At 42.0% G+C, this 25,698-nt stretch overlaps 1 protein-coding gene across 3 annotated transcripts; it reads left to right on the top strand.

Annotated features, from left to right (window-relative positions):
• The first annotated feature begins 9,560 nt into the window (after nt 1-9,560).
• LOC121998065 (metal tolerance protein C4-like) lies at nt 9,561-17,140 on the top strand. 3 transcript variants are annotated; one of them, XR_006116431.1, is made up of 9 exons: nt 9,561-10,021; nt 13,993-14,241; nt 14,357-14,489; nt 15,086-15,136; nt 15,251-15,308; nt 15,374-15,492; nt 15,717-16,179; nt 16,693-16,750; nt 16,823-17,140. XR_006116431.1 is itself a non-coding variant. In XM_042552804.1 (9 exons), exons 3-8 carry the CDS (start codon nt 14,418-14,420, stop codon nt 16,730-16,732), a joined length of 396 nt encoding a protein of 131 aa, XP_042408738.1. In that variant the 5' UTR covers nt 9,561-10,021; nt 13,993-14,209; nt 14,357-14,417; the 3' UTR covers nt 16,733-16,750; nt 16,823-17,140. The 3 variants fall into 3 exon arrangements, 2 of the variants coding, with proteins under 2 accessions (XP_042408738.1, XP_042408737.1); XM_042552804.1 differs by having other exon boundaries at nt 13,993-14,209; nt 16,124-16,179; XM_042552803.1 differs by having other exon boundaries at nt 16,124-16,179.
• The last annotated feature ends 8,558 nt before the right edge of the window (nt 17,141-25,698 follow it).

Raw genomic sequence — 25,698 nt, 5'->3', positions numbered from 1 at the left:
GTCGGTGACTGACTTGAGCGTCGAAGGGCCAACGCGGGGGACCCCTTACCTAGCTCGGCACTGATGTCATCTGCGTTGCAAGTCAGAGCGGAGTCTACAGGTGATCAACGGGAGCGCCACATCTCTAGCTTTCTATCTCATCAACTTTCGGATATGATCATATTTGACGTCATCTGTGGGAACTTAACCTGCATCCGAGCCGAAAAGATGGAGGACGCTGGATGACTCACCACCGTGACGTTCGCCCAGGAAGAGCTCAACATGCTCGTGCAAGCCCGAACGGCAAAGATAATTGAGCAGCAGCAATAGGCTAAGCGGATCGGCAAGCGTCGCAGCCTGTGACATCGGCGGTCGAGAGACGAGAGGGGCAGGAAGACCGAGTGGAGCAAATCTCTATATGGGGGCAGAATAGAAGATCGACCGGCACACAGGGGGAAGTGTCGCCCCCGCCGATCCCCTTTCATCACGCCTTGTTCTAAACCCCCTCAGAAATAGCCCAGGTAAATAAAGAACAAGGATCGTCTTCAGATGATGCTCCCATTTGGGATGCACGAAAAGGCAAGGTGCCCTCGAAGCAACGCATCGTCCGAACGGATCAATCGGTAGTTCTCCGAGAAGATCTTACAAGACCCTCTGCCCAAATATTATACCCTGTTGGGGATCGAGGCATACAATGGATCGACCGATCCATATGATCATCTGGATAGGTTCAATAATGAAGTCACGCTGCACCAATGTATAGATGGAGTAAAGTGCCTAGTCTTTCTTACTACCCTCTCCAGATCGGCGCAGCGTTAGTTCAGAATATTGTCGGACGGATCTATACGCAGCTTCAAGGACTTCTGAGCTATATTCTTACATCATTTCGCCAACAAGCGACGCTATCAAAAGACGAGTGTCGGCCTCTTGTCTCTGAAGCAAGGATCAAAAGAAATGCTCCGGACCTACATACAGCATTTCAATCAAATAGTCATGGACATCCCCTCGGTATCATCCGAGATAATGATGAACGTCTTCACTCAGGGGCTCGTCGAGAGAGATTTCTTTCGATCGCTCATCAGGAAACCGCCTAAGGACTTCAACCACATGCTCAAAAAAGACAACAAATATATAAATGTGGAAAAAAACACGAGCGCCAAGAAGAAAAGAGGTGTCGACCAAACCCTCGGCGACGATCGAACTCCGACCGTCAAGCAGCCATCAGCCGCCCAAAGACCCGAGGGTCGAAGGAGCGCGGCCACACCTGGAGACCCGGACACATGCCATGCAGCATGTGGCTTCAGGTCCGCAGAAGGCGGTAAAAGGCAAGGTGTGGACGCCGATGTTCTGCTCTTTCCACCAGTCGACGACCCGCCACACGCGTGATTGTCGCGGTCGAACACCAATCGTCAGCCGACCGGCTCCAAAAGGATACCGTCGTCGATCTCCTTCTCCCGATGGGCGACAAAGGCATCGATCTACTGAGCGGCGAGAGGACGAAAGAAGGGCACCGGAGCGGCACCATCAACACCAGCGAAGGGATGACACTGATCCCTCTCAAGTCCCGGCTGAGTGAAATAGACGCTCTAATCGGAAAGAAGAAAATAGGAACAACACATCCCGAGGATAAATAGGCATGATCACCATAGGGCTGACCGACGGTGACTCTAACAGAGCCAGGAAGTTGTACGCTCGGCAACTGGAGATCCACGTGGTGGGATATAGCAGGAAGAAGGCCGATGGACCCAAGATCAGCTTCGGCCCCAACGACTTGGAGGGACTGGAGATCTCTCACGACAACGCGTTGATCATCCGGGCGGTAATCGCTAATTATAGTATTCACTGAACTTTTGTTGATATAGGGAGTTCGGTGAACATCATATTCAAGAAGTCGTTCGATTAATTACAAATTGATTGAAATGAGTTGCTGCCTATGACGACCCCTCTTTACGGTTTCACAGGCAATGAAGTCCTGCCGTTCGGGCAAGCCCGACTGACCATCTCGCTCGGGGGAAGAGTCACTGAGGAGAACTAGGACCACAAACTTCATCGTGGTGGACTCATCGTCGGCCTACAACGTTATCTTGGGTCGACCGGTCCTCAACGAGTTTCGGGCGGTAGTGTCTACTTACTGCCAAAAAATCAAGTTCCCGGTGGACGACCCGGGTGGGTGAGGTCAAAGGCGATTAGCTAGCTGCTCGGCGATACTACGTTGAGATGGTCAAGTTCGAAGCGAGAAGCGCTCGGAAGAATCCTCGCCTAGAGGTGAACGTAATCACTGAAAAGCCTTCTACATTAGTGTACGAAAAAAAGGAGGAGGTTCAGATCTACCCCAGTCGAGCGGAAGCAACCACCTTTATTGTCGTAGACCTGGAGGTGGAGAAGAAGGCAGAGTTGGTCGCCTACCTTAGACAAAATCACGATGTGTTCACCTGGTCACACACATGAGCTTCCCAGTATCTCCCCGAGTGTGGTTCAGCATGAGCTTCATGTCCGACCAGACGCTCGGTCGATGAAGCAAAAAAAGAGGGGCTTCAGCGCGGAGCAAAATTTGATCATCCGGGTGGAGATAGAAAAGTTGTTGGAGGCCGACCATATTATGGAAGTTCAATTCCTGAGTTGGCTAACCAATGTCGTGTTACTCTCCAAGTCGGGCAATAAATGGCGGGTCTGCATCGACTTCTACGATTTGAACAAGGCATGCCCAAAAGACTTCTATCTGTTACCCAGGATAGACCGGATGATGGACTCAACGATGGGCTGCGAGCTGATCTACATGCTCAATGCATACAAAGGGTATCACCAAGTGTCGCTTGCCCACGAGAACTAGGAGAATGTCAGCTTCATTACGACCGACAGAACGTACTGCTACAACGTCATACCGTTCAGACTCAAGAATGTCGGAGCCACTTACCAGAGGCTGATGAATAAGGTGTTCTGACGACAGATCGGCCGTAATATGGAGATATTGAGGAGACCCGTCGAACGTTGAGGGCTTATGGGATAAAGCTGAACCTCGGCAAGTGTCTGTTCAGTGCAAAGAGTAGTCACTTCCTGGGTTACATTGTCACTGAGCGGGACATTGAAGTCAATCCAAGCAAGGTCAGAGCATTGCAAGACATGTCGCCGCCTTGAAACTTGAAGGAAGCTCAACGGCTGACCGATCGAATCACCGCGCTGTCTAGATTCATATCCAAATCATCCAATCGGAGCCTGCCATTTTTCAAAGTGCTTCGCGAAGCTATAAAATTCCAGTAGGACGCCGAGTGCGATCGGACATTGGAAGAGCTTAAGGAGAATCTTAACTCCTTGCCTATATTAGCCAAGCCAATTGTTAGTGAGTCACTCTGGATTTAGTTATCGTCCAACGAGCATGTGGTTGGGTCAACCCTTGTTAGGCAGAATGACCTAGAGCAACAACTTGTATATTTTTTTAAGCAATATATTAAAGGATGTAGAGTCTCGCTACACCGATTTGGAAAAATTAGCCTACACTTTAATTCTCGTGATTCGGAGGCTTCGTCCGTATTTCCTCGCACACTCAATCATCGTGCTGACTAACAGTCCCTTGGGACGGGTCCTTCTCAACCCCAAAGTATCAGGAAGGCTAATAAAATGGACGACCGAGCTAAACAAATTCGACATTCAATATCAACCCTAAGCTACAATCAAGGCTCAAGTCTTGGCGGATTTCGTCATAGAGGTCCAGAATGTCCAGCCGGAGGCAACATGGAAGATATAGGTTGATAGCTCGTCCACTCGGCAAGGCAGCGGAATCGGCATATTGCTCATCTCACCACGAGAAGACCGGATGTAACTTTTCGTTCGACTAGACTCTATAACTACTAATAACGAAGCAGAGTATGAGGCATTGATAGTCGGCCTACAAGCAGCTCGACATGTGGGAGTCGTTAAAGTCCTCATCCACTAGGACTCCCAGCTTGCTGCTAAGCAACAATCCAGAACGTTCGAGATAAGCAATGCTTGACTTAGGCTCTATGCGGAAGCCTTCGAGAAGCGGAATACAAACTTTCAGGAGGTCATTATATAAAAAATCTCTCGATCGGAGAATTAGGCGGCAGATGAGTTAGCAAAATTAGCTAGCTCTTCGGCTCATGTCATACCGACAACGGATGAAACAGAACTACAACCAAAAGGGTGATCCCGAGGTCGTTCCAGGTCAATGACCTTGTCTGGAAGAAAGTGAAGTCGGTCAGCGACGTCACCAAGCTCGAAGCCCCATGGGTGGGACCTTTCAAGATCATGCAAAAGCTCCGTTTGGATGTCTACTACTTGGAGGATGAAGAGGGAAGGCAGCTTGAGAGACCATGGAGCGTGAATCATCTCCAACCCTATAGGGTCGGATGAGAGGTGCGCGAGTGAATATATGAGTTTTTGTATGTTTCTCGAATGCAAGGCAAAATATGAATAAAAAGCGAAGGTCTCTTGAGATGTGTCTCCCTCAACAGTCGAGCGGTGGCCTTAAACTGTTGTCGTCATTAGCGGTCGAGCGGCGAGCTTAAACCCTTGTCGTCATAAGCGGTCAAGTGGCGACATTAAACCCTGTTATCATCAACGGTCGAGCGACGACCTCAAACCCTAGTCTGCATCAACAATCAAGCGACGACATCAAACCCTAGTCTTCATCCACGGTCGAGCGGTGACCTTAAACCCAAGCCTTCACCTCATCTTCCTCAACGGTCGAGCGACGACCTTAAACTCTAGTCAACATCAACGGTCGAGCGGCGACCTTAAACCCCAGTCTTCGCCTAGTTCACATCAACGGTCGAGCGACAACCTTGAACCCTAGTCTGCGTCAACGGTCGAGCGGCGACCTTAAACCCTAGTCTACGTCAATGGTCGAGCGACGACCTTAAGCCCCTGTCATCATCAATGGTCGAGTGGCGACCTTAAACTCTAGACGTCATCAACGGTCGAGCGATGACCTTAAACTCTAGTTGGACATCAACAGTCGAGCGGTGACATTAAACCCCAGTCATCGCCTAGTCCATGTCAACGGTCGAGCGGTGACCTTAAATCCGGGTCTACATCAATGGTCGAGCGGCGACCTTAAACCCAGTCTTCGCCTAATCTTCCTCAACGGTCAAGCGGCGACCTTAAACCCTTAGCTCAGTGAGCGGGGCAAGTGTCGATGAATAGCCGACCGTGAACTCAGACTATTCAAAAGCTTGAAGTCTTTAAAATACAGTGACCGTTCGGGACTATTCTTAAAAATACTCCCAAGGTTGATTGGAAGGTCACAGAATCATAATGAACTCTGAAGACAAATGATCAATCGGCTGGATGGACTAATCGTGGACAATCGGAGAAGTCACAAGGCCACGAGCTGAAAAAACAAATACAAGGAGATCAAGCTTGGTCGAACGGACAAGCATTCATTAAAACTTCAAAAATTTCCTCACTCAAGGTAATTTAAGGCATCATCAGGCAGCGATGCGATAAGTTTGTCCCGGCTAATGATGTTGCTAGTCAGAGTTGCCGACAGGTAGCCTCCCTCTCTGAGCTGGTCGATCGTCCATCGATCGCTAGGTCGAACAAGCCAAGTGCCCAGTCGGCAACTTTGTCGTTGAAAGTGTCTGAGTGGATGTAGTTCTTCTTCATAATCTTGAACCAGCTAGCCTCAGCATCTTGGTAAGTCTTCAAAGCCACTCGGGAGGCCTCCAGCTCGTCCTTCGCGGTAGCCAACTCATTATCTTTGGCAGAGAGTTGGCCGCAAAGGGCAGCTTCTTTGGCCTACCGATTGTTCCGCTCGGTGACCAGAAAATCCTCAGCTTCCTTGAGTTTCTTAATGAGAGCCCGGGCCTCTTTATTCTTCAAGTCAAGGTCTTCGATGGCCCGAAGCTTCCTCGCATTGGCTGATTCGATTTTGACGTCGAAGGTGGTGACCTGCTTATTGAGCTGAGCCAGTAGAGTGGCCTGCTCTGCAACCTTTCCCCATTTGGCCTTGAGCAGCTTGGTGCTCTTCTCCAGATCGACCCACAGTTTAACCACCTTGGTGTTCGTCTGCTCTTGAGAGGAGGATGATTGGCCGCTCGACGCCTTCAGATTCTTAACTTCCTCCTCCAGGAATGCGAGCCTTTGGCACATGGTCAGATTCTCCACCCAATACAGTAACCAGAAAAACGTAAGCAATGATCAGAGATAAATTACGAAGAACAAACAAAACACTTACCCCATTCGACATCTGGGTATGGCTATCCGCAAGCGCCCTTGGAGGCATCATTGCTACACGGACTCAGGCGTCGGCCCAGATCTCTGCTAGCGGCCCCTGGATGATTATTTGGTGCTCGGGGGCTCGGGAGGCAGTGCCAGCTGACTCACGCCATTCTTCAGTTGGTAGGTGGAGAATCGTCGTTATATGGCGCTGACCGCTCGGGGCTGACTGGGAAGAGGTAGCTTGTCCAGACGGTCTGGATGAAGACGCCGGACATATGCCCAATTTCTTGACCTTTGATGGTGGTGGCATGAAGACCACCAGCGACGCGCAGACAGTTCCTTCGGGCAGGCCGGATAAGGATGGCGTCCGATCGGACAACTCAGGAGCAGCAAACTCTTGGACGGGAGCGGGGTCAACATCTCGACCTGTTCAGCAAACCGCATCGCTGAGGAAGTGGAGCGCGACGATGTCTCCGCCCGGCGCCTCTTGCACTTGATCAATGGCTCTCTTGAGGAAGCCGAGCCTGACACCCCATGAACCTGGACGACCAGTTGTCGTTCGGAGGGAGGGTGTGATCCACCAGTTGCTCCACCACTCGCCAAGACTGGAGCCGCCTCGCTCTCATCTTGGGGGTCTTCTTGATAGCCGATCGGCTGAAGGTCGCGGTTCTCCAACTCCTCCGTAGCAGCCGCATTGATCGTGACGTCTGCAAGTTTAGCCTTGTCGGCCAGATGCGCGCGTAGCATGACTTTGGTTGCAAAAGAGGAAGAAAAATCAGTTAGAATCATATGAATAAGTACAGAAGTCACATTCCTAAGCTGAACGGAAGCCGGGTGCGAATCGAACTCATGTTGAAGATATAGAGGGCACCCTCCAGTAGCAACTTATGGATGTCATACTTCTGACCGACCAACATGGAAGCTGGGTTGAGGTAGTCCGATCGACTCTTATACTGTTTCAAGGGAAGCTGGGTGGCCACTTTGAGTTGCCAGTGGATCGGGAAGTCCGACCACTCGGGAAGGCGTACAAAAAAGAAATATTCCTTCCAATGCTTGTTGGAGGTCGACATCTTATCAAAGAAAACTAAGCCCACTCGGGCTTGGAAAAGAAAAGTCCCCGGCTCGGACAATTTCAGATAATAAAAGTAATGAAAAATCCGGGGAGAGAGAGGAATGACGTGTAGGTGGAATAGGATCACTATCCCGCACAGTAGCCGAAAGGAGTTTGACACTAGTTGATGAAGGGAGATACGGAAGTATTTACATACGGCGGGAAAGAAGGGGTGAATAGGAAACTGTAGATCAGTGGTAAACTGATCCCTAAAGAAACAAATACAGTCGGGCGGCGAAGAATTTGATCGATCGGAAGGTGAAGAAAGAACAACTTTATAGCCGCGAGGAAACTCAAAGGCGGTGGTCAAACTCTCAGCGTCACCGACGTCAAACCTGAACTCAGTAGATGTGTACCAAAGCCCAGGGACACCGATAGGCGACTGCGAAGAGCTTGCCATCGAAACTAAAGTTCAATAGAAAACAGGGAAGAAAGGCGACTTAGAAAAAAGGACTTTACAAGCAACGAACAACTTCAATCGAAGGAAGATGAGGGCTTACGAGAGATCGCAAAGATTGTCGGAGAAAGACCGATGGAGCAAAGCGTTGCAAAGATGGCAATGATGAGAGGCTTGCAGACGAAGACGACGATGCAGAATGAAGAAGACGTAGGCAGACGATGCTTATAAACCTCGGGGGCGGCCGACTGGAGCCGTCCGATCTAGGTTGCAGAAACTCAGGCAGAGATCAGACCTTTGAATTTAAACCGCCAAACGTCACATCGATATCCTGTCACGCTAGCCGCGTGCGGCGACAGCAGGCATGACACGTGGCGCATCGCCACGGGACGACATTTAATGAGGGTAATTAAAAGACATAGGTGCGCGCTCAACCTTAATGTGAAGAGATTTGCATGATTTCCTAGAAATCTGAGTGACGTAAGCCAGGATCGCACTCACCCAGAGAAGCCCAAGAAAAGGCCAAGTGCGAATGCTCGTTGTGTCGATCGGCTTAAGGGGGAAGAACTATGGCTGATCGGCAATCCTCAATAGGTCGATCAGCAAAGAGCGATCACAAAGCTAACCATTGGGTCATGTTAGTCCCAATCAGAGACCAAGGAGTGTCGAAGTCGATCGGGTGGCGAGCTTCACAGACAATTTTGTCCAGTCAGTCGGACTTACACTCTCGTTCGATTAGACTTGAGAGGGAGGCATGTGATGCAGTGATGAGGAGAGATCCCACCCCCGCGGAGGATAACTATCACGGTGGAGGTCAAAGTTAAGGCAGTCAACGCGCAGATAGCATCGGGCGGTCGGGTGAGCATGTCCCGACCGGGAGGAGTAGGTCCCAGTCTGACCCCGCCTTCGACACGGGGAGGTGTCAAATGATCGACTCAATGGAGTATCAGACGCCGGATGGAGGAGACGATGTACAGAAGCCGGGCTGATCCGCTACCCCACTCGGCCAGGTAGCAAGGCTCGATATTGGCGGAGTAGAACTTCGGCCGAGCGGACGCGACACAAGCACAGTGGAATTCCGACCGAGCGAACGAGACACAGGAACGGTGGAATTACTGCCGAGCGAACTAAACACAGTGGAGCCCCACCGAGCGGACAAGACATAGGAACAGCGAATCTCCGGTCGAGCGGCTAACCCGCTCGGCCTAGCAGCATACTCTCTCTCTGGTGTCCATCGACATCCTTTTGGGAGTTAGTGCCGCCGACACCGGACATGGACAATTAGAAGATCGTACGGCGGAAGCTTTCACTATCACTTCAGAGATATGCTCAACCCGTTGCGGTACTGTGTCAGAGACACTTTAGACAAGTATTTTCAGGGGAACTTTGGGTAGCGTGCTCACTTTGGGGAGCGTGCACGCGCGCTACAAGAGATCTATATAAAGGGGGGGGGTCCAAGCATCGATGGAAGTATGCGATATTCACTGTTTGCGCTACAGTCTTCTTGTTGCTCTGCCTTATACTTCATCGTCGGTGACTGACTTGAGCGTCAGAGGGCTAACGCCGGGACCTCTTCCCTAGCTGGCACTGACGTCATCTATGTTGTAAGTCAAAGCGGAGTCTACAAACAATCAGAGGGAGCGTCACATCCTCAGTTTTCCATCTCATCGATTTTCAGACATACTAATAATAATAATAATAATAATAATAATAATAATAATGGTTAAGGAATTCATCCCTCAGATTATTTTTTTTTGATTATTTATGATTTTATTACCATACAATCTGTTTAATTGGTTAATCGCTCAACAAAGTGGGCTTGGTCCGCCTTCATCTGCGGGCCAAAAGCCCTAAACAACACGAAACTATAAGAGAAGCTGTCAAGTTCCCCTTCGAGGTACTGTCTTTCATCCGTAGATCACTCCGATACCTCGCTCGTCGGACCTCTGCAATCTCACCGTCTGCTGAAATTGACACACACAACGCCGCTACGGTGGCGGAGGATTCTTCATGCGTGCGCCGCTCACGGTGGTGGTGACGCTCCGCCGCCTCCGGGACCACCTCTCCGCTGACCTCCGCCCATCCCCGCCCTTCCCCTTCTTACCTTTCTCCTCCTCATCCGGTTGCATCGGCGCACCTCATGCTTCCTGCCTCTCTTCCCTCGTTCCGGTTTCATTGGCGAGAAAACGAATCGCAATAGGCCACGGGTCATGCTTTCAGTTTCCTCTTTGCTTTCCCGCCGCCCGGCACCGTTGTCTTTAGGCCCTTTCTTGTGAAGTATTTTGCTAGGGAGTACTCATCGTCCGCGAGGCTTCCTGCAAGTGGCACTTCTGCTTCTTTGGCATCTCGCGTTCGCAGTTAAGTTTCTTTTCATGGAAGTGGGGGACCCTAGCTTTTACCTATTCATGGTTGCTTGTGATAGTTGTGCATGCGGATTATTCTTTCAGGTTTGCAAAGGATAAAACTATAGCTTTTGATGATGGGCATATGTCAGTTGTTCGTGCAGTACATTTGTTTGAATCAAGAAATCGAGAATATACTTCTTGATCTCTGTAGTTTCTAGCTTACATGACCTATGATCGACAAAATTTGCCCATCTTTTTGTCATTCTTTTTTCTCAATTCTATAAAGATTCCAATCTAGTATTTCCTTGTGCGGAGTTATTTAATTGACTTTGTGAAGTTATTTCTTGTAGGTGAAGATAAAAGTCAATCATTGACATAAATATGGTATTATATGCCGCATAAAAACCACGTTAGATGGCTATGTGGCAGACTTCTAGTCAGGAATGCCTTCTTTGCGTATTATATCTGTGTGCATAGAGAAACATGTCAACTACAATTAAATGTTACAGATTTCTTATGTTCCAATCATGACCATGTTGGACCCCACGGTTGTTTTAATGTCATCAACCAAGTTAGGTTAGGTCCTGCTTGTTATTTGATCCCTGTGTCTAAGTGTGCAGGAGCTTAGGAGCGCTGGAAGTCGAGCGGAAGACGCAGCTAGCGAGAAGGACGACACAGGAAAGGAGCCAACGGGCTCGGTGCGTCCGAAGGACGAGAGAGCTGCGGAAGAGTCCACCGGTGGACGAGAAGAACGTGCACGGCGTTCGAGGGACGAGAAGCCGGGTCGGAAGCCTGCTCGAGGAGAAGGCCGGAAATTGGGTTTGGGTGAACCTTATTTCAGTTGGCCAAAATCACCCAAGCGATCGGAGCTTCGGAAGAAGAGGAAAAAGAGAAGCTGGAAGCTATTTATACCATGCAGTGTTGGAGGCGCCTCAGACTTGTCCGAGGCGCCTTCAAGCTTCCAAGGCGCCTTCAAGAACATTGGAGGCGTCTCAAACCTAGTCTACTTGACCGTTTGAGCGCGGATAAAGTTTTATCCGGTCAAACCCCTTGGAGGCGCCCTCAACCCTCTTGGAAGCGCCTTCAGGACTCGGGATAGGTTTTCCAGGAGCTATATAAAAGCCCCTGGAGCTATATAAAAGCCCCTGGAGCTAGGAAATTAATGAATCAACTCTGTAACAACTTCCTAGCAACCTATAAGAGCTTTTAGTGTGTAAAAGGCTTCTCCGCCTTCAGAGAAGGAGACTTTTCTAGTGCGCTTTCCAACCGTCTTGGATTAACAACCTTCTTGGTTGTAACCAAGTCAAAATTGTTGAGTCTTCTTTCTTTTATGTTATTCTGTTTTATTTAATTTTCTTATTATTGTTGATATAATTTTAGAGTTGAAAGTTTGAGGAGGGTATTCTTATTTTACAGGCAATTCATCCCTTGCCTCTTGTCGGCCCCGCTGCACCAACAAGTGGTATCAGAGCCAGAACGCCTCAGAAGGATTAACCGCCGACTGAAGCACAAAGGTCAAGACGATGGCCGAAGCTAACATCTATCCACCAGTATTCGAGGGGGAGTTTGCTTTCTGGAAGCAACGAATGGAGGTATATCTTAACACAGACTCTGATATTTTTTTAATAATGAAATTTTGGTTATGAAGCACCAAAGACAACGAATGGAGAAGACATCGAACAACACCTTTGGACCAATAAGCAACGTGACGAGTTTATGGCAAACGCTCGGGCTGAATTTCACCTCCTAAGCGAACTACCAGATGAAGAGCTTGATAGGGTTGTCGACTACCAAAGTGCAAAAGAACTTTGGGAAAAGGTCTTAAAGCTCCACGAAGAACCAAGAGAAGTCGACTCCTCGATGGATACTGAACCGTCAGAAGAGTCCGAGATCGAGGAAACTATCGGGTCAGCCCCAACAGCCGAATTTCATCCCGAGGACACAGAAAGCTCATCCCAGATAAGCATCGATGAAGGGGGAGAGTCTTCGGAAGAAGACAACTCAACAGGGGGAGAATCAACGACCGACAAGGTAAGTCAGGTATGGTCTCCACCTCCTGATCAATTCGTTAAGTTAGTTAAAACGTTGTTGCAAGATTTTTGTGAATTACAAAATATTTTGTCAAAAGAATTTTGCAAATTAGAAACATCATCGAAAGATTTTTTTGAATTAGAAAATATAGTGTCAAAAGATTTTTGCAAATCAGAATATTCCTGTCAATTAGAAAAATTATTAACTAATAGTGAGTTAAAAACAACCTGTCAATTAAAGGATTTTAACAAACTAACAATAGAAAAGATACTACAATTTTCTGCATATTCAAATTTCCTTACTTTAGATTTGAGTAATTATGATAAACTAAAATGAAAATTTAAATATCATAATGTAAAAATTAGAGCATTTGATCTAAATTAAAACTTTAGACTTAGTGCATTCAGCGAGAAAATTAAACGTTAAAATTTCTTTATGAGACTTTGTCTAAGGAAGTGGTTGTTGCTCCAATAACCAAGAAGGCCTAGTGTCTCGTCATGACTTGGAAGCCAAAATATTGAAATAAAATGTTTAATTAACTTTCTGGCAAAGCATTAGAATTAGAATTAAATAATACTTTAAAAAGTTTTTCAAATATTTTTTAAACAATTTTTTCAAAAATATTTTTATACTTAGAAAAATGGTTCATGCATAAAATTTTTACTTAGACAAATTTTTCAAATAATTTTTTGTTTAATTTTTTTTTTCAGAAAAATTATCTTACCTTAAGTTTCACTTGGAAAATTTTCAAAAAGAAGGTATCAAAATTGTTTAAAAATTGACTAAGTTAATTTTTTTTTCTACTTAGAAATTATTTTTGAAAATGATTTCTTTTAAAACTTGAACTTTTCTTTAGAAAACTTCTACTTGATAATTATGACCCATTTTTTTTTTTGTTGTGATCAAAGGGGGAGAGATAGGAACAAGTTAGGGAGAGTTAAAAATTTTAAAAAAATTTCTTAATGTTGCAAATTCTTTTATTGCAATCTTTATACTTAAACTCTTAGTTTAGTAATTTCTATAAATTACTGTTTGTCTATTTTTTCCCTAACTTGAACTTGGGTTGATGCACATCAAAAAGGGGGAGATTGTTGGATCCCGCGGTTGTTTTGATGTGATCAACCAAGTTAGGTTAGGTCCTGCTTGTTATTTGATTCTTGTGTCTAAGTGTGCAGGAGCTTAGGAGCGCAGGAAGTCGAGCGGAAGACGCAGCTAGCAAGAAGGACGACACGGGAAAGGAGCCGATGGGCTCGGTGCGTCCGAAGGACGAGAGAGCTGCGGAAGAGTACACCGGTGGACGAGAAGAACGTGCGCGGCGTTCAAGGGACGAGAAGCCGGGTCGGAAGTCTGCTCGAGGAGAAGGCCGGAAATTGGGTTCGGGTGAGCCCTATTTCGGTTGGCCGAAATCACCCAAGTGATCGGAGCTTCGAAAGGAAAGGAAAAAGAGAAGCTGGAAGCTATTTATACCATGCAATGTTGGAGACGCTTCAGACTTGCCCGAGGTGCTTTCAGGCCGTCCGAGGCGCCTTCAAGAACATTGGAGGCGCCTCATACCTAGTCTACTTGACCGTTTGAGCGCGGATAAAGTTTTATCCGGTCAAACCCCTTGGAGGTGCCCTCAACCCTCTTGGAGGCGCCTTCAGGACTCGGGATAAGTTTTCCAGGAGCTATATAAAGGCCCCTGGAGTTAGGAAATTAATGAATCAACTCTGTAACAACTTCCTACCAACCTGTAAGAGCTTTTAGCGTGTAAAAGGCTTCTCCGCCTTCAGAGAAGGAGACTTTTCTAGTGCGCTTTCCAACCGCCTTCGATTAACAACTTTCTTGGTTGTAACCAAGTCAAAATTGCTGAGTCTTATTTCTTTTCTGTTATTCTGCTTTATTTAATTTTCTTATTATTGTTGCTATAATTTTAGAGTTGAAAGTTTGAGAAGGATATTCTTATTTTGCAGGCAATTCATCCCTCCCCTCTTGCCGGCCCGGCTGCACCAACAGACCACACTAAATGTAGTTATATCTACAATAGGGCAAGGGATTAACTCCCGACAAGTACATGCCCTTGGGAAAAAAAACTCTCCCATCCCTAGTCAACTTGCCGATCGGCTATAAGCTGACCCGTGATTTACTTCCCTTCACATAACCTGGGACGGACTATGAGGAACACTTAGGGTGAGCGTACTCACCTTTTTTGCTACAATCAAGTATGTATTGTTCTTTTTACATTTTTTTTTGTTTTGTTTTCACTCAGTTAATATTGAGCATCCTGCTACTTTTAACTGTCATTTCTTGCTTAACAATCAATTCTTTTTTCTTCAGTCAGCAAGCAGTTAGTGCAGCATTGTGGTGCAACTTCCTTGTCTTCTCTCTCAAGTTTGGAATGTGGCTGACAACTTCAAGCCATGTTATGTTAACTGAAGTTGTGCACTCAGCTGCAGACCTTGCTAATCAGGTAATGTTTGTTTTGGTCCCATATTATACCTTTTCTGAAGTAACTATTAATATAAGATTTCATAGAGTTGAATGGTAAATAAGATTCATGGTGTATCCTAAATAGTTGGAAGTCACATCTTGTTGTTTTATGAACTTATGCTCCTTTTCTCATGTCTTGGAATCTAATATTTTGTACTATATCCTAGTTTCCGTCTTAGAATTCCTAACTTCTATTTGAGTTACAAACTACTTTGATATTGCATGCCCTTCTTGCAGTTTGAACAGCTCAAGATGTGCTTCTGATGCTATTCATCTGTAGGTTTATCCCAAATTCTTACCATATGTAGTGTCTCTCTTTCCAAGAGCTTAAGTGCCTCACTTGAGAATATTATATCTTTCCTTTACATTTTGTCTTTTTTCTATTTATAGATTGGTTTCTGAATCTTTTCAGGAATGCAATGTTTATTGTTATAAATCTAATACATTTTAAATCCTGTTCAATCATGTATAGTTGCTCCTTATATTTTGTTAATTGTATTCCTTACTGCAGCTATGGCTATTTAAAGGAAATATTTGTCTGGTCTTTAATATCTGCTGTCTGTATCTTTTGCTTAGGTTTGGGCGCAAAGGGTTGTGCATGGGATGCAGAACCTATGGAAAGCTCATGTATGTCTCAGAATCTGTCGAACATGACATCTTATAGGAATTTTGTCATTTAGAATATTTTCTTGCTTGATTTTACCTCATTGCTTTTATCTTTGTATGTTTCCTTTTTAACAGCCTCCTGAAAATATGCACTATGCTGCCTTAGTGATTTGTGGATCCTTCCTCGTAGAATGTATATATCTCACATTCATATTTATAATTTTGGATTTGTCATTATGATAATTTTACTTGTCCCAGGTGCTTGGCTGCTTGTTGCTATTAATGCTGTTAAGAAAGGTGCAGCTGCAGAAGGAATGAAATTGTGGGACTATGTTTGGCACGGCCATGATCCAACATCTGTTGCTGTTATGACAGAGGTTATCCAATGTTCCATACAGCTACAGAACCTATGCTATTTTTTAAATAAATTTTCTTTGATAAATGCTTATATCTGGTCCATGTTTCTTATGTAAATAAATTGTTATCATCACTGTTACTATCCTTTAGATATTTTGTTTCAATTATCTATCTTCCATCCATTTATGAGCACTCTATTTTTTCTCCTTTTATAAAGAGGTCTTATTTACTGTTGACTATGCAGGATGGTGCTCCGGTTACTGGTATTGCAATTGCTGCAGCATCACTAGTTGCTCTTTAAGACAGGAAATCCAATATATGACCCAATCGGTTCTATCATAGTTGAAAATCTGCTTGGAATGGTTTTATTATAAGTTCTTTTGAAACAGATCAATAGTTTTAACATGAGAGGCTGCTATGTTCCACTTGGATAATTAATACAGTTCAGCTGATGCTATGTTCTGGTATTTTAGGTTGCTGTATTTTTAATCCAAAGGTATAAGCATGCATTAATTGGTAGAGCAATTGATGATCATGACATAGAAAAAAGTATTAAGGTTTCTTAAAGCTGATTCTTATACATACAGTACCTAACATGTTTAATCACGAGGCTTCTCTAACATGTTGTGTGTATATTTATATCTTTTACAGGTTGTAGATTTTCGCTATGATTGCAACAGTGAGGTGATTGGTCAAAGCAGAAATAGGTATTTTTAAGACAGCTTGATTATCAATCATATTTTATCTTGAAGCCTGGCATTGCAAAGATTTAGATCATTAGATGTCTTGGGTGTCTCAGAAAAAATTACACTTAACAATTTTTTTCTAGATGAAGTGTAACGAATGAAGTTTATTATGTATATATCTGGGGAAAAGACCAATTGGTTTACTGTATAGTAAATTTCTTATTCCTCTTTGGGAAGCACATTGAAAGGTTTTTGGGTTAAGCGCAAAGGCTTCTACCGATGTCATATTGTGATACAGATGTAGTGGTACAAAACAATTTAGAAAGAACTGAACGTGATTTATTTGCTTTCACTCATTGCACACTGCTTTATATTTTTACTGGTTTAGCATTGTTGATTACTTTCGACCACTGCTAATACTTGCCTTATCCATTCTTAATCTACTTTTGATTTCCTATTGCTGCCATTTGTACTAGACAATTTCCAACTTATATAAATAAGATGCTTTTGAAACTCGCACTCTTGCATTGGCAGTTTCGGGAAGCAAAGTCTCAAGACGACAATGCACTTCTAAATGTTATGGCTGCTTATGGTATTTTCTCTGGTTTATGCTTGTCATTTACATATCCTACATCAATCATTAAGTTCTCCGGTGTGGTTGAAGGCGAGGATGTTGTTGAAGCGTTTGGCAGTGAAGCTGATAGGTTTGAATCAGAGATTCAGAAGATTGTTCCTGGTAGTAGACAAGTTGATATGGAGCCACATAATCCTGAAGCAGTTCTCTCGGTTCCACAAGTCGACCATCATGAGCTTATGCTTTTTTTTCTTTTTCTTTTTGCTATATTTCATGACAAATCTAACTCTTTATGTGAGAATTTAAAACTTCATTTCTTTAGAGGTCATGTTTTGGCCTTTAGCTGTGTAAATTTATCACACATTCTTTATGGGAGGAAAAAGAAAAATTCATGACTTTTCGCATATTTATTTATATTGGATTATGTCCCTCAATCTTTCATTTTGAATTGTGAATATAAGTCTATCAAGGTGAATTCATGAATTTATTCATGAACTTGCATCCAAATTTAGACAGAAATAAGTGTATCTAGGTGAAAAATAACTATTTAAATCTATAACCGAGGGCGCATACTCCATGTTATTTTAAGTCGTGGTCGGATCTTGGTACAATTAAGTTGGTCCTGGCTGATCTAAGGCTGTCCTAGTTTGACCGTGTGCCACATAAATATTTACCCAAAGTCCAAAAGTTGATTCACTTGCTTTCACTATTTTTTGTCAATTCGTCTCTAAATTAATAAAAAAAATAAATCACGAATACTACTAATTATCAATACAATTGTCAAAATACAAAAGAAGATGTACTCATATGTCTTGATAGTTCTGCCCAGAAAGGACACCAAAGTCTGAGTTAGATTTATCTAAAGATAGGAAAAAGAAAATCCCTCATGCAGTTACATGTGATATGTCGGACGTCTGTTGCCGAATCTACTCGATCCCACATTTTAGCATGCCTAGTGCAGCGACATGGGGCATTTAGAGCGGTTGTCTCCTCGATTGCTTTACATTTAGAGCTAGTCAATCAAAACCATGTTTTCCCCACAGTATTCTTGTCCTCACTTCAGTTCTCCATTCCTCTTGCTTCAACTTTTTTTTTTTTTTTTTTTTTCCTTCTTCCTTCGATCTTATAATTATGCGTTAGGTATAAATCTCAACAATAACAATAACAATAACAACAACACGAGAGAACTTGCCTGCCCACATACATGTAAATATTTAAATTTGGCACTGTTAATATATATATATATATATATATATATATATATATATATATATATATATATATATATATATATATATATATATATTTATTTATAATTTTTTAGATAATTTAGACTTTTTCTCTTTTTTTATTAGGATTTAAAATTTCTTAACTTAACTATATAATGATTCATATTCTATACTTCTTATAATGAATTTTGGATTTAATAATATAATTATCTTTTTCCTTTTCTTAATTTCTACATGGTATTCGTTTTCCTTCTCTGACCTAATTTTTTCTGTCATCTTCTATTATTGCTTTCTGTTGTCGCTACCATCTCCTATTGTTACTGTTGATTTTGGCGCTGATATCCTTTTCTACCGATTTCGACGCTGATGCTTTGTGTTGCCGATTTTGACACTGACATTTTTTTTTTATCGATTTCGGCACTGATGCCCTGTGTTGTCAATTCGACGTTGACGCTTTTTTCTGTCGATTTCGACACCAACGCCCTATGCTGTCGATTTCTACGCCGACATCCTTTTCTACCTTGGATTCTTCGTGTGACTACGGATCATCCTCACACCAGTTTTTACAGATCATACAGATGTGCGTCCTTACAGTTTAGTTATTCTGAGCATTATTCGTTCTGTGATCATGCTTGGTCGTACAGATGCTTCATAAAAATCTGATCTGTATATGTTAGAGCAGTTTCAACAGTTCCTTACTTCATAGCTCTTTGCTATGTTTGCTTCCTCTTATGTAGGTTTATTATCGTATGATATTTCATGTATATCTTCATTCTTGATTTTGGACTCTGATGTCTCCCATCATATATCATCTAATTTATCATCTTTTATTTCTTGTTCTCCCAGTTCATCTATATCTGTTGTGACTACTGATGGTACTCCTATGTCATTAGTAGGTATTGGTTCAATTGTTACATCTTTTTTATCTCTTACTAAAATTTATTATATTCCGAGTCTTACTTTAAATCTTATTTCTGTTAGTCAATTATGTGAGTCTGGATACCTAATCTCTTTTTCTTCATCCAATTGTTATGTTCAGGACCCACAATGTCAGAGCTTGATTGGGACAGATCATAGACAAGGAGGACTCTATGTTTTAGATCAACTCAAATTATCAAAAGTTGTAACTTAGAGTGTGGATTTATCGTCTTTTCAACTGAGTTGTTTATCTTTTAATTTTTATTTGTGTCACTCTCGCTTAGGTCATATTTCAGCACATCGTTTACAATTTTTAACTTCTACAGGAGCATTAGGACCTTTAAAAAGTTCTGATATTCCTAATTGTAATGGTTGTAAACTGGTCAAATTTTATGCCTTACCATTTTCTAAAAGTCTTTCTTTTTCTTCTGCTCCATTTGATCTTATCCATTATAATATGTAGAGACTCTCTCCTATTCCTACAAAAGGGGAGTCAAGGTATTATGTTTCGTTTATTGATGATTACACTCGTTACTCTTGGGTTTATCTTATGAAACACAGTTCTGATTAGCTTACAGTTTTCAACAACTTTAGAGCTCTTGTGAAAACTCAACATTCTAGTGTCATAAAGTGTTTTCGTTGTGATTTGGAGGGCGAATACACTTCGAATCAATTTTCACATTTACTTGCTTCTGATGGTACTATTTATCAAACTTCATGTACATATACTCCTAAACAAAATGGCGTGGTTGAATGAAAACATATGCATCTTGTTGAAACAACCCGTTCATTTTTATTGTCTGCCAGTGTTCCTGGTGCATTTTGGGGGGAAACAATCCTTACTAATGCTCATGTTATTAATAGAATTCCAACTTCACACAATTCAGGTTTGTCACCTTTTGAAAAATTGTATGGGTATGCTGCTGTCTATTCCTTTTTGTGTGTTTTTTATTATACTTGCTTTATCCTTCGTCCACATGTAGAGAGTAATAAGCTAGCCTCTCGGTCTGCTCTTTGTGTCTTTCTGGGTTATGGTGTTAGTCATAAAGGATATCGTTGCTTTAATCCCGTTAGTCAAAAATTTTATGTCTCTCGTCATGTTGTGTTTCTTGAGCATATTTCATTCTTTTCTATTCCATCTAGTTTGCATAATATGACAAACTCAGATCTACTTTGCATTGATCCTTTCAATACCAATACTGAGGAAGATTCACCCACAGATCCTACTAGTAGCTCAATTGAATTGGTACTTTAGTTCCTGAGATATCCGCTCCACATGTTTCTCCTTCTGCCACTATCCAATTATCTTCTAAGGTTGTGGATGATCATTCTCTCCACTATCGTCAATCCACTCGTGTTCGTAAGTCTACTAAACTACTAGATTTTACTTACTCTTGTTATTCTCATTCTTTTGCTTCATTTATTGTATCTATTCATTATCTTTCTGAGCTTGAATTCTATAGAGAAGTTGTTTATAACTCACTTTGGCAGAGTGCTATAGTTGAGAAACTAACTGCTTTACGTCAGACTCATACATGGGATTTGATATCGTTGCCACCAGGAAAATACACTATTGGTTCTCGTTAAATATTTAAGATCAAAACAAAATCTAATGGATCTATCGAACGGTACAAAGTTTGTTTTGTTGCTAAAGGTTATTCTCAGGAGTATGACATGGATTATGAGAAAACATTTCCTCCCGTTGCAAAAATGACGATTGTTCGTACTCTGATTGTTGTTGTTTTTGTTTGTCGATGGAGAATATTTCAAATGGATGTCAAGAATGCATTTCTAAATGGTGATCTTCATGAAGAAGTTTATATGACACCTCCTCTTGGTATTTCACACCAACCTGGTGAAGTTTGTAGGCTTCGTAAAGCACTTTATGGTCTCAAACAAACACCTCGTGCTTGGTTTGAGAAGTTTTCTATAGTGATTACTTCGCTTCGTTTTCATCATAATAACCATGGTTCTGTAAGACCGTTGGATTCGATAGAGGGGGGGGGGGTGAATATCGATTCGATAAAGATGAGTATAAATGCAGCGGAAAACTAAAATAGACACAGGTGTTTTTTACTTCGTTCGGAGCCTGTGACGACTCCTACTCGAAGGCCCGTACTCCGTGAGTACTTTTTCGTTGGGCAATCACTATCAATTCGAATGAAGATTACAAATAAGTACAAGAATTGACAGAAATAAAATACCGACAAGAGAAGAAGAGTTAGACTTTAAGAAAGCGCTTTGTCGGAATAGCCTCGTGGCGTCGCAGGAGCGTAGAGCAGCAGAGCAAGCAGTAAGTTTTCAGTGCAGACTTGATGTGTTTGAAGCTCCTACCTGGGGCTTCTTTTATATGCTGTCCCGGGCGCCTGGATCCCTTCCGGGCGCCTGAAACGTGACGTAGCTGCACGAACCATGATGCTCCACGTGGCGACGACTCGGCTGGATGAAATTTGCCTTCCGGGCGCCCGGATCCCTTCCGGGCACCCGGACCTCCGGGCGCCCGGATCCCCTCCGGGCGCCCGGACCACCTTGTTTCAGAAAGCTCCTTTTCCTGCAAAACAGGGTTAGTCCGAGGCAAATATGTATCCTGTAAAACAGATTGTTAGCACAGTTAAAGTTCAATAGATGGATAAGAAAGAGTATGACTTAGATTCCGTCTTTCCGAGACAGGAATCTAGTCACGATCTCGACTTAGATATCCGAAATGGATCTAAGCCGGATTGACGCCTAATGTTCCCTTTCCGGGAACGCGTCCTCACAGTCACTCCCTTCCAGTGACTTACCTCACTTACCTGCCAGACGTCCGGTCAGCCCGTCGACCCGTCTGGACTTCTCGCCAAGCGTCCGGTCAGCCCGTCGACCCGCTTGGACTTCTCGCCAGCTATCCGGTCAGCCCGTCGACCTAGCTGGACTTCTCGCCAAGCGTCCGGTCAGCCCGTCGACCCGCTTGGACTTCTCGCCAGCTATCCGGTCAGCCCGTCGACCTAGCTGGACTTTTCCTGCACACTTGATAAAAGTGTCAGACAACAACAAACCTAACTTAACCTGATTTGTCATTCATCAAAACCTGAGTTAGACCGTTAGTGCTAACCGCACCAACAATCTCCCCCTTTTTGATGGAATGACAACCTGGTTAAGTTAGTGATAAAAAATATGCAAGAATCAAGCATGATTATTGAGGTTTTTAAGGTTTAAGTTAGTTTTTCAAGTTTGCATTAAGTTGGTCTAACTTAACCAACCTAACCCTCCCCCTTTGGCATACATCAAAAAACGAGGGTAAACAAACATAGTGAGAATTACTGAAAACAATAAGACTTTGAAAAATAACTGAGTTTTTAAATCCAAGAAAAGATCAAATTGACTTGGGGGAGTCTAAAGTTTGAAAACTTGTTTAAAGCATTAGCTTTTAGTTTTTAGAAAAAATGCTAAGTGTAGATAGGTTAATTTTCAAACATAAGTGTATAAGGATTAAATTTCAAAAAAATTTTCAAAACAAGTTTCAACATAAGTTTGAAATGCTATATAAACATAAGTTTTCAACACCAAAATTCCAAAACTAAGTTTGAAAAAATCTATTTTTTTTTTTCAAAATCAAGAAAAATAATTTTGAGAAGCTTAGTTTGTAAACTAAATTTTGTAAGATTTATCCTTCAAATCAAATTGTCAAAATTGAGTAAAATCAAATTTTTAAGAACTAGACTCAGGACAAATTTCAAAGTGAAATTAAGTTTAAATCTTTACTTTTAGTTTTCAAAGGAGTTTGGTAAAAGTAAGAACATATTTTTAGAATGTGTTTATAAAATTTGTTCTCCAAAATCAAATTTTCAAAAAGGTATTAGATTCAAAAGCGGTTTAACATACTTGAAAAAGTCAGTTTTTAAACAAGTTGTTTTTAAACTTCGATTTTCAAAATTAAGTTTAAAATTCAATTTGGCAAACTAAATAGTTATATTTCTCCCCCTGAATTTGATACCTATCTCTAACCAGCTGTCTAACCAATTAGGTACTAACTAACTATCAGAAGATAGTAGCGTTCACTAGGTTAGTCAGATTAAGTTAATTATAATCAGTCAGTGTTTGACTTGACTGATGAACTTTAATCTGATTAATATCTGATTTGTATTTAACGTCCAGACTTATGCTGATGCACTGAAATAAGCATCTTAGGTCTAGACAGTTGGCCTATGCATCTCACCCCTTTCTATGTTTGTCAAACACAAGCAAGGTAACCCTAGGGTGTTGGTGAGATGCTCAAAAACTAGTCCTATGGGTACATGCTTTCTAAGGAGGTAAACTTAGTCTAAGGCAAAAACTGTTTTTGAAAGTCTAAGAATGGAAATTTTGAAAACAAAAAAGTTTAGCCTATAAGTTGATAAAATCATTTTTGAAAGGATTTTTGAAATTTCCTAGGCTATTGAGATAGAACATATTCAATGTAAGTTTGAAATGTCACTAGATAAATCCAAAATATTTTACAAATAGTGTAGCTACAGAAGTAGGTCATCACTAAAGCTACTGAGATGATGAAGGGGGTGGTCCAGATCCCAAGGATCGAAGAAGTGCCATCAGCTCAGTGTGGCGGGTGTCCCCGGCAACTCGTAACTCGGTAACCTCTCGCCGTATGTCCCGATGAAAATCGGAGTTCTCCTGCTGGAGACTCGCCATGGCTCTCTCTAGTCCGGTCATACGGTCGGCTAGAGTGCGGGAGCGTGTCGTGGTGCTCGAGCTGGGGGTGGTGGTGGAGCCGGTGCGGCTTCCTCCGGAAATAGTGCGAGCATGAACTCGTCCATCTATGCGTCTGGATCGGGTGGTGTTGTGCCCCCCTCCGCCAAGTCATAGTCCCGTCATCTCTATCTACGGATGCCTGCTAGGGAAAAGTTCCGAGAGGATATAACATCGAACTCGGTCATATGGGCAACGTCTCCTCTAGTGACATCAATGTGCAGTGAGGACATATAGGCTGTCAGAATGTGACCAAATGGCATATGGACTCGACTGTCAGTCACGTATCCGGCTGCGTAAATGATGGTGGAGAAGATATGTAGGCTAATGTCAATCTCCAACCTATGAATCAGGGCATAAAGTAGGAATGAATGGAATGGGCGCATCACAGCGATGTCCCGAGTGGTCAGTGGTAAAATGCAAAGAACTACAACCCTATAAAGAGCGTAGTCCTGGACTCTAAGTTCTACTGACCTAAACTGTGTCACAGTGGGATCTCTCTCTCCCCCAAAAAAATACGAATACATCATATCGAGAGTAATATGTGAGTAGGGATCGTCGAATGGTAGATCCCTCGGAGGATAGCACAAAAAGGGGCAAGTAGAAGGACGCAACTCTAAAAACTCTCGGATAGTCGTAGGGGAAAATACGATATCAGTGCCTGCTGCCCTAGTGGTATAGGTGAAGTCATCTACTTTTACTAAGTTTACAATTAAAATTTTGAAAAAAATTTTTAAGTTTAAAATTAAAATTTTGAAATTAATTTTTAAGTTTAAAATTAAAATTTTGAAATTAATTTTTAAGTTTAAAATTTTGAAAATAATTTTTAAGTTTAAAATTAAAGTTTTGAAATTAATTTTTTAAGTTTAAACTTAAAGTTTTGAAATTAATTTTTTAAGTTTAAAATTAAAGTTTTGAAATTAATTTTTAAGTTTAAAATTTTGAAATTAATTTTTAAGTTTAAAATTAAAATTTTGAAATTAATTTTTAAGTTTAAAATTGAAATTTTTAAGTTAAAATTTTGAAAATGATTTTTAAGTTTAAAATTGAAATTTTTAAGTTAAAATTTTGAAAATGATTTTTAAGTTTAAAATTGAAATTTTTAAGTTAAAATTTTGAAAATGATTTTTAAGTTTAAAATTTTGAAATTTTTAAGTTAAAATTTTGAAAATGATTTTTAAGTTTAAAATTTTGAAAATAATTTTTAAGTTTAAAATTTTTGAAACTAATTTTTAAAGCCTTATTCATCTCACCCGAACTATATTATCAATCAGGGAAACCTATGGTTTTGTGAGATGAAATTGGTTTGATTATAGAGTTTTGGTTTAACTAGTGTTAGATTCAGACTTAGCTTTGGTTTCCACAAATAGGCATTCTTCGGATAAACTTCTAAGCTTGGTGAGTCTCATGGACATCATTAGAAGTAACCAACCTTTCGAAGTTTTCCGAATAGTCCTATCCACGGAACTTAGTACTAAATCTTGGTCTAACTGGTTAGGATTCGTTTAAGGGTAGCTTCGGTCAGTTCCACTTGGCCAAATGCACCAGATCGAAGCCATATCTTTCTAGACATGCGATGCCCAAGCTTCCCTAACGTACTATCATCCAAAAACTTCACCAGTACCATGAGTCAAGTTAAACTTGGTCTCTTTTTACTAATCCTAATTACCCTGTCGGGTTAGTTTGTTTTGGGTTACCCTGTCGGGTATGTTAGTTTTGGAGGTGCCAGCTATTCTGGAGCCTCCCCTTGAATTATTGGCCCTTAATTTAGATTTTGGGTTTGTGTCGATTCTTTTTATAGTTATAATCAACTTGATGATAATCTAAATTTTGTTGAGTTTTGAATTTTGATTTTAAGTTAAATTTATATTTTAGTTTTTGATCTGATTTATTCAAGTTTATATAATGTATTTTATCTTTAGGTATATAGAATTGATTAAGTCCTACTTGCGTGGTTAAGCACGCTTTCGGGACCCAAGCTTGTTTAGTTGCTTTGTGTTGGGTTAATAATGATTTAAAGGTTTTGTTTGAGTTTGACTTATATCCAAGTCCGGTTTTATTATAGCATGCCTTTTGGTTATTTAGAATTAAATCTAA

The sequence above is a fragment of the Zingiber officinale genome, chromosome 6A (assembly GCF_018446385.1).
Source record: "Zingiber officinale cultivar Zhangliang chromosome 6A, Zo_v1.1, whole genome shotgun sequence".
NCBI classification, from domain to species: domain Eukaryota; kingdom Viridiplantae; phylum Streptophyta; class Magnoliopsida; order Zingiberales; family Zingiberaceae; genus Zingiber; species Zingiber officinale.
This window is presented reverse-complemented; position numbering and strand designations above follow the sequence as displayed.

Coding starts and splice junctions, on each gene's coding strand:
- LOC121998065 (XM_042552804.1), top strand. CDS start 14,418: ATGTGGCTGACAACTTCAAGCCATGTTATGTTAACTGAAGTTGTGCAC. Junction 15,137..15,250: donor AGAACCTATGGAAAGCTCAT/GTATGTCTCAGA, acceptor CCTTTTTAACAG/CCTCCTGAAAATATGCACTA. Junction 15,309..15,373: donor TGGATCCTTCCTCGTAGAAT/GTATATATCTCA, acceptor TACTTGTCCCAG/GTGCTTGGCTGCTTGTTGCT.